Raw genomic sequence first — 9,220 nt, 5'->3', positions numbered from 1 at the left:
AGAAGGAAAATAAAATATCATTTAATAATTAATAAAATTAAATTAAATGATTAGAAAATAGATAAAATGAAAATTATGTACACATTTTATTATATAAAGTTGGGTTTACAAAATTAGCCATTAACGTGACGCGTGTTAAATAAATTAATTAGATCTTGCCATGTGTCAAATAATATTTTATTTTGTTTTTAACATCGTAAAAAACTGATTAACAAAAAATTATATCTACATATAATTTACATATTTATATCTATTAATTTTACCTTTTCCTAAATCAACAAGGAATGTTAACCAAAACCAAATATATATTTTGTTTCATTTTCATTGTATGTGTGTTCTATATATTTTGTTTAATTTCATTGTATGTGTGTTCTTAGTTAGATTTTGACATGTGTATAAAAAATTATAACAAATTTATTTTTTAGAAACAACATAATATATTTAACATAATTTAATTGCATACCGGTAGTATTTATCGTTTTAATATATTATTTTTATATGTAAGTAAAAACACAAAAACTTGAAAAATAACGAATTTATAAAATAAATTTTAAAATACGTGAAGAAAATATGTATTAGTATATTTTTTACATGTTTTAATTTTAAGATTTTAATGCATGTAGTTTCATGTGAAAATGGAAAAACGTGCATATATGAATAAAATTTGTTTACTTAATGAAAATTGATGATATATATAAATTTTTTCCTCTGGTAAATTCTTAGTATATTTTATTATCTTTTATATTTTCTAACACATTTAAAATTAGTTTGATGTGAGGTAAAATATTACTTATAAGATTATGGCATATAGGAGAATAATACTCCGGACAATTTTGAATTTCCAATTTGTTTTTGAATAAATATCTAATTTACACATATATATAGTAGTTTTGTATATATTTTTATAAGTTTATACACATATTTAAATAAATATCTGATTTTAGTGGTATTTGAATAATTTTTTTAAATAGGGGAGAATTTTGAAAAGTGGTTTTGGAAAAATGGTCTTTCTTAAATTCCTCCAAACTTTTGTGGATGTTATTTCTCAATTACTTTTTAAAAATTTTGAATATTATATATATATATATATATGTATTATATAATATGACTAGTTGTTGACCCGCGCTACGCGCGGAAAGTTTGAAATTTTATTTATTAATTTTTTGTTATACTTTTAATTTATATTTCGATTTTTTTTATATATTTTGTTTTTGTTTTGCAACGTTTGTTTTATTTTTCTTTATTGTTGTCATTTTTTTGTTATTCTATTTTTTCATATTGGTTGATGATTTGTCCTCACGGTGTGCATGTGATGTATGGTGTCATGGGATTTTCTTAGCCAAGACTTCAGAAGCATTGTGACTTCGGGAAGCAGAAAAGGATTTGACATATTATGATTGGTTCAAAGAGGTTGTCCCAAATATAACTTTCCATATGTGGGTAAGTCACCTTGATAGATGTCTCACGTGGCAAAGACTTGTTTCCTTGGGATATATTCAGTCTTTAGAGTGTTGTCTATCGTTGTTTGTTTCAGAATCTTGGGACCATCTCTTCCTTTTTCTGATTTTTCTGTCGAGCTTTGGATGTTGTTATTTTCTAGGCTCTGCCCTTGACAATGACTTTTCGCCTCGTCGTCAAAATTACTCTCTTGGACTCGACTCTCTTCTTCAATAGTCCTTGCTCTCCTCTAGAAGCTAACATCTCAAAAGAAAGTCTACATCATTTGACGGCAGCGCAACAACGTCTTGTATAACTCCGAGCGTTTGTCTTTTTTCAAGTTGATTGACCGCGAAATTCGCAATATCATATCGTCAAGGACACTAAAGAAACGTTAGCACAAGCTCATGCTTTTATGGATTCCTTATTCCAAATCTTGCTTAATTATACAGTAGCTTTGTTTTTGTTCTTTTCTTGGTTATTTTCTTGTAGGTTTTTTTTTGTAAAATCTTAATTTTAATTTTAATTATATTTACATTATAGCTAAGAAAAAAAGATAAATGATGATGTGGTGGATGACGTGGCAGATGATGTGGCTGAAGGAGAATAGAGCAAAGTTAACTTTATATATATAGATGTATAAATTATTTTTTATTCAAAATTTGAAATCTTATCTCGGAAGAAGTGCGAAGAGTCAAAATGCAGGTTATGATGATATAGATACTAAAATGTGATTGCAAAACTGAATTTTTAAGGTTAAAATATATTTTAAATATAAGATTCAAAAAAATTAAAATATTGATAAGTATATATTTTCAAATTAAAAGTTTAAGCTATTTAACATTAATTTCATTGGACAAAAAGTGTAGTTATCGTTGCAATGTAGTGTATAATATTTATAAAGGAAAACATAAAACAAATTGAAAAGTAAAGAGTTTGTAGGGATGAATTCATGATCTAAACATATTAACAAATTTTTATTAATGTTATGATTTTTAAATTTCTAACACAAAGTATTTTAAATTACATTAATTTTTAACGCGTTTAAAACGCGGACCTTATCTAGTATATATATATAAGTCAGTTGAATTGAAAAATTACGTTGTAAGGCTTGAATGTGAGACATAGAGAGTGATTAATACACATGTAGGTGTAAAGAGAAAGTAAAATTTGTTCTTTATCTAGTGCAATTGGTGTCAAGGGCTATGCATATTGTGGTGGCCTCGGACATTGTATTCGAAGCATGTCCAAAAACTGGAGCACCATAAAGACTCTGGTCATATAGAAGAGACTATTATGGCTCGTAATGGTTTCGTGGTGTAGTTGGTTATCACGTCAGTCTAACACACTGAAGGTCTCCGGTTCGAACCCGGGCGAAGCCAAATTTTTTTTTTTTTTTAATAAATTTTCTTTATATATAAACTTATCTTCTCGCCATGCATTTGATATTGGAAACTATATTGATGATGCTCCTTACTCAGTTTGCATTTTGAAAACTATTGATCTTTATAACTTGAAGTTTCGTATAATGTACTTAAATAAAAGTGTCATTTGCCATTTTTTTCATGCAGCAAATTACAAAATCTCGTAAAGTTTTCATTTCCATGCTCGAATTGGTAAAAAAAAAAAACCATTTGAATATAAAAAAGAGGACTACAAAATTGAACATTAAATTTGACTTAAACCAAACAATAAATAAAGTCAAATTGAGAACAAAACGGAAAGAAAAATAAAAACTTTGACTAATACTAAATGAAAATACAGATGTTTTCATTTGGTCTCAGTATTATAAATACAAACGTTTTCATCACAAGTTAGAACTCATTCATAAACACAAACAAAGAAAAGAGTTAAAAGTACAAAGAAATGGGTAAAGTAATTAGCATTGCGTTGTTGATGATGGTACTAGCGGTAATTGTGATAGAATGCGAGGCGAAATCGGAGATCGAATGCACTAGGATTTGTCGAAAGCATTGTACACGTACATCGCCGGTGTCCGAATGTGCGGCTTGTCGTAAAAAATGTTACGAGTCTCCGCCGGCTGTAGCTAGAACTAGGAGGAACTCTATGTTCATGGAGTCGGAAGAAGAAAAACATCGATAAAAAGATATTTATTTGTTTTGATTAATTTACTATACAATATACAATGGTGATTTTATGGAGGGAGATTAATTTAATATACAATATACGTTATGATATTTCTATGTAATCTGTTTAGTAATAATATGATAAAAAAAAGATTTATATGTTTATCCTATTTCCATGCTTAAATTGTTGATTTGTTTTTTGGTTTTGGTTTTTGAACACTTTTGGTTTTAATCATTGGTTTGTGGATGAAATGTTGTACATAGACTATGTACAGTTTAGTGTCGGCTAATTTGAATAGTTTCGTTCTAGAGATGATGACTCATATGTAAAACAATGGAGACATGGAAAAAACATGTAACATCATCACTTTTTTGGGAAAATATCACATAAAACCATGAACTTTCCCAAAAAAGTTTCATATAAATCATGAATTTTCCATAAAGTAATTTATGAGATGGAATCGTGTTGACTATTTTTTTAAACATCAAATATTATTGATGAAGTCAAAATATAACACGTCGTAAAATATGACAACGAAACATGTAACACTCCGTTTATTATTTCGTTAACTAATCCGTTATTGGTATAATAACGTCGTTTTATCGACTAGGAAAAATACTGTTTAAACTATGAATTTTCGTTATATCAAATATGTAATTTTCTTTAAAAATTAATTATAATTATCAGTTCATATATTAGAGACTATATTACAAAAAACGACCAAATCGATTTATATAATAACTTCAAAAAAAAAACATGGACACTAAAAGATACAAAATATGTTGGGCTTTAGAAACCTATTAAAAGGGCCATGTTGAAGGCCCATACAAAAACACCCACATAGAAGTTCACACTCAACATCGATGCTAGAGCTCAGTCACAACACTTCCCTAGTTTGCTCCTGATTCATCTTCCTGAGCGAGAACGGAGAATCCATCCAGCTTCCATTGAAAGTAGCTACACAGGTTCTTTCTAGGGTTTTTTTATTTTCCCAACTTTTCTCTATTGTTTAGGTTTTGTCTCGTTCCTTTGTTTTGTTCTGTTGCTTTCAGACAATTAGACAAATCCTTTACAGTCATACTTGTGTTTACCTGTGTTCTCTTTTTGTGTGTGTGTTTTGTTAACGTGGAGGATCTGAAAATTTGAAATCTTTTGTTTTAGGGTTAAAGATATGGATAGAATCAGTGGGTTACCTAATGAATTACTAGTCAAGATACTGTCCTTACTCCCGACAAAAGAAGTTGTATCAACTAGTGTTTTGTCTAAACGATGGGAGTTTCTTTGGATGTGGGTTCCTAAACTCAAGTTCGTGATGAATCATTTCAAACCAGATCTTCCCATTCGTGATTTTATCACCAAGAACCTGCCTTTACTTAAACCTCACGTTATAGAAAGCTTTCATCTCCAATGTTTTACTACATCATTTCCACCTGAGGATATAAAGCTTTGGGTCGATACTTCGATTTCTCGCAATGTTCTTGAGCTGATCATCGACTGTTGTGATTTGTCATACATTGGCAAACCTGTTGCATTATTACCAAGTAGCTTGTACACTTGCAATTCGCTTGTGACTTTGAAACTTACCTGTGAAATTATTGTGGATGTTCCTCGAACGGTTTGTCTTCCTTCTTTGAAAACTCTGGAGCTTCATTGTGTGGTGTACTCGAATGAAGATTCCCTTAAACTGCTTCTTTCGTATTGTCCTGTTCTTGAAGAGTTGATTATTGAAAGAAATAGACATGACAATGTGAAAACCTTAGTTGTTATGGTTCCATCTTTACTGAGACTAACTTTGCCTATAGATGGTGGATATTCATGTGATGGATATGTCATAGTTACTCCTTCTTTGAAGTATTTCGAAGTTCCGAGTCTTTATGGAGAACGTTTCTCCTATTTGATTACGCATATGCCTAAGGTTGAAGAAGCAGATCTCTTTGTTGAGCAAGATGTTGAAAAGCTTTTCGAATCAATCACATCTGTCAAGCGCCTTTCGTTATCTGTACTACTTGACATTGAAGACGAGGTACTTCTTTTTAATATCACTTGAGATATTAAATTGTTATTTATCTTTTCTTGAGACTGAATTTGATCTATGTTTGCAGAATATGTATCATTATGGGATTGTCTTCAATCACCTTGAACATCTGAAGCTAGAAATATACCGCGATAATTGGTCAAAGTTACTTGTACGGATGCTCGAGGATTCTCCTAAACTACGAGTCCTCAAGCTTCTAGTTAATGTAAGTTTCTTAGGTTACAATCTAAAAGCATTCTATAGTGTTGTCTTACTAATTCTCTTCTTTTTCTTAAATAAATATATAATCTCAGGGTGATCCAGAGTATGATGAGGACTATGAACATGTTAGCTGGAAATATAACGATGAGACCTCTGTTCCCAAATGTTTGTTGGATAGTCTTGAAATTTTTGAGTTTGCTGGGTACACGGGAAGACCAGAAGAGAGGGATTTCGTGAGTTATATCATGAAACATGCTTGTCATCTGAAGTCTTCATCGATTTCGCGCTTATCACGTTATATCCGAGAATAGAAACTTGGAAAATGAGCATGGAGTTGTAGTATCGATCTCTGTATTATAGGCTTCTTGCTGTTGTTGTTGTCCAAGAATGAACTTGGTATCTAACTGTAATGTGGAACTTAACAAGTAGTTATACGCAAATGTGTCATTTAGCACAACTGGCACATAGCTATTTGGCATTGCCAACGTGAGTTCGAGCCTCCGTTGCACACTAGTACTATTTGCTTAATTTTTCAGCATTACCAACGTGAGTTTGGGCCTCCTTTTGCTCATTAGTACTATAAAATTATATGCTTTTATCAATTTTAGATATTTATTTTTTCTATTTCCAGTTTAATTTTAGAAAAACTAATTCATTTTTTTTGGTGTAGTATACATATATCTTGTTTATCAAATTGATAGTAAAACTAGCAAATTAGTAACATTAAGAATATTATCATTTTGTAATTAATATATATATATATATATATATATATATATATATATTTATTTTTAGTGTTTAAGTTTGTGTGATACGGTTAGATAAGTAAATCTAAATATCTAATATATATATATATATATATTAAATAAGAAAATATATATAAGAAAATATTAAATATATATATAGATATACTTTTTGATAAATTGAAAGTTTATTTTTCATCTTGAAATTGATATATATATACACTTTGTGCCCCAGGTAAAAACAATTCTGCATCCGCCAGCCTGTGGCCTTGTTTGGTCTGTTTGACCTTGTATTTTTAGCTATTTGTATCTGGGCATCTGGCCATTTTGGGCTGTTTGGTCTTGTAATAGTCCACATACACAGTTATTTCATAATGTGGCATATCATAAAATTTGATAATAAAGAGCATCTAACATCCGTTTACTCCATTGACTAATCCGTTATTAATAAAATAACCAAAAGTATGGGGTGAACCACTCTTGTTCACCCCCTCTTAATTAGCCAATTAAAATACAACAATATGCCACATCATTTTTATTTACAAAAGTAAATCAAAATTAAAATAAAAGAAAACAAATCAAACTATGGAAACAAATTCTGTAGGATTTTTATTAAGGAAATATAGTTTGGTTTGAGTTTATAAAATAGTGGTTAAGGTTTAGATTTTATAATTAAACAAAATTATATTTCGGTTTGGGTTGACAAATTAGTGGTTAGGGTTTAAATTTTGTAATTAAACGAAATTATATTTCGGTTTGCGTTGAAAAATTAGTGGCTAGGGTTTAGATTTTGTAATCAGACAAAATTATATTTCGGTTTGGGTTGAGAAAATAATGGTTAGGGTTTAGATTTTTGTAATTAAAACAACATTATATTTCGGTTTGGGTTGACAAAATAGTAATTAGGGTTTAAATTTTGTTATAAGACGACATTTTATTTTGGTTTGGGTTTATAAAATAGTGGTTAGGGTTTCAATTTTGTAATTAAAAAAATTATATTTTGGTTCGGGTTATAAAAGAGTGGTTAAGGTTTATTTTATTTTTGATTTATTTTTAAATATAATATGACATGGCATATTGTTTTATTTTGATTGGTTAATCAATAGGGGGTGAATAAGGTTGGTTCACCCCTAGGAGTGAACCCAAGTATTGCTCTAAAATAACATTGTTTTGTCAATTGAGAAAAATATCGTTATTTTCAAAATTTGATATAACTATTTTTTTAATTTTTTTAATTCTAATTAGATTTTAACTCGTGGTACACTAGAGGTCAAACATTTATTTTAATTCACATTTTACAAAATTCACAGAGTTTAAATTCATTTAATAATTAATAAAATTGCATATTATTAATTTTTACTAAATCAGTTTGATTATACATATCCTATACTAATATTGTTTTAAAAATAGTAAAATGAAGATTCCATCAGTATTGAAGTATGTGTTTAATAATATTTTATTATTTTAGTAATATCAATTCAAACTCGTCTCGTCTTACAACCTGTTCCGTCATATAATATGTTCGAACCATATTACAACCATCCCGTCATATAATCGTTGAAAAATTAAATGCATGTTCAAAATTATGACTAGGTCAATAATGATTTAGTTTAAACTTGATGTAGAGTTAAAATATTACTAACACTTAAACTTTTTAAAAGTTAGTTTCAAAATATTTTAAATATTTTACTTTATACTCTTTCTGTTTCACAAAGAATGTCAATTTGACACATATCACAAAAATTAAGAAAGCATTAAAATATACACATATGTTCTTATTTAATAAGTGATGTAGGGGTTTAGTTAGTTTTAGATTAAGAGTAAAATTAGGATGTTTAGTGTAAAAGATGCATTTTTTTTGTTTTGTCATCAACGAACTGAGGAGAAGACTCAAGTGAGCCAACTCGGTGGACAATTGTTTACAAACTTGACAATATGCAGAGTAGAACGGGCTTTGCGAGCCAAGGAATCCGCTTTTACATTCAAATTTCTAGGAATAAAAGATATAGAAAATGATGAAAATTCCTCCCTGTCATTGTTGATATCTTCTAGGTATACAGAGAACGCCGGCCACTCATGAGGAGGAGACACCATCTTCACCAAGTCCGATTAGTCAGTAAGAAAAACAATATCTCTAAAATTACAGCCAATCATGCATCGCACCACACCTGTGTAAAAGATGCATTGAAAATGTAAAATGACACTTTTGTGAAACAAAAATAAAACTTTAAAATGACACTTTTTGTGAAACAGAGGGAGTATGTAATTTAAATCCTTCTCGGCTTACAATCCATCTCTTCTTACAACCGTTCCAATATCTGTAATATATGTCGGTTTTCAAAAATTCAAACTGTAACTTACGTGGAAAACAAATTATTTTTTATTATATATATACCACAAAATAAAATTTTCTTTTTAAGTTTTAGTTATAGTTATCAGTTCATTTATTAGAGATTAAACTACCAAAAAAACACAGACCAAATCGATTTATAATAATAAGTTAATCATATATATAAAAGTAAGGTTTCACTCTCTCCTTATTGGTGGAAAAATATTTAAGGCTTTAATTTAAAAAAAATAAAATAAATGTTTATGACAATCATTCAATACAAATTTTAATTACACTATAAGTTATAATCAAATGGCAAAGAAAATGAAAGGACTTAATCATATATCATTCAACAAAATAAATAAATAAATAAATGTTTATGACAAT

The 9,220-nt window shown here is 29.0% G+C and overlaps 2 protein-coding genes and 1 non-coding gene across 3 annotated transcripts; all 3 read left to right on the top strand.

Moving 5' to 3' along the window:
- The first annotated feature begins 2,745 nt into the window (after positions 1-2,745).
- Positions 2,746-2,819, top strand: TRNAV-AAC. The gene has a single exon. It is a non-coding gene; the product is annotated as a tRNA-Val (tRNA).
- A 484-nt stretch (positions 2,820-3,303) lies between these two features.
- Positions 3,304-3,540, top strand: LOC17889972. Its single transcript, XM_006296395.1, has one exon. It carries the CDS (start codon positions 3,304-3,306, stop codon positions 3,538-3,540), a length of 237 nt encoding a protein of 78 aa, XP_006296457.1.
- Positions 3,541-4,696: 1,156 nt separating this feature from the next.
- Positions 4,697-6,121, top strand: LOC17889822 (FBD-associated F-box protein At2g26860). The gene is made up of 3 exons (XM_006294281.2): positions 4,697-5,548; positions 5,628-5,765; positions 5,854-6,121. Exons 1-3 carry the CDS (start codon positions 4,697-4,699, stop codon positions 6,070-6,072), a joined length of 1,209 nt encoding a protein of 402 aa, XP_006294343.1. The 3' UTR covers positions 6,073-6,121.
- Positions 6,122-9,220: the final 3,099 nt, after the last annotated feature.

This window comes from Capsella rubella, unplaced genomic scaffold (genome assembly GCF_000375325.1).
Source record: "Capsella rubella cultivar Monte Gargano unplaced genomic scaffold, Caprub1_0 scaffold_4, whole genome shotgun sequence".
Classification (NCBI taxonomy): domain Eukaryota; kingdom Viridiplantae; phylum Streptophyta; class Magnoliopsida; order Brassicales; family Brassicaceae; genus Capsella; species Capsella rubella.
Note: the sequence above shows the minus strand (reverse complement) of the source record. Positions and strands in the feature narration are given on the sequence as shown.

Bases quoted from the DNA above. Each gene is read 5' to 3' on its own strand.
- LOC17889972 (XM_006296395.1), top strand. From the start codon at position 3,304: ATGGGTAAAGTAATTAGCATTGCGTTGTTGATGATGGTACTAGCGGTA.
- LOC17889822 (XM_006294281.2), top strand. From the start codon at position 4,697: ATGGATAGAATCAGTGGGTTACCTAATGAATTACTAGTCAAGATACTG. The intron at 5,549-5,627 runs GTACTTCTTTTT...CTATGTTTGCAG, and splicing joins TACTTGACATTGAAGACGAG to AATATGTATCATTATGGGAT. The intron at 5,766-5,853 runs GTAAGTTTCTTA...ATATAATCTCAG, and splicing joins TCCTCAAGCTTCTAGTTAAT to GGTGATCCAGAGTATGATGA.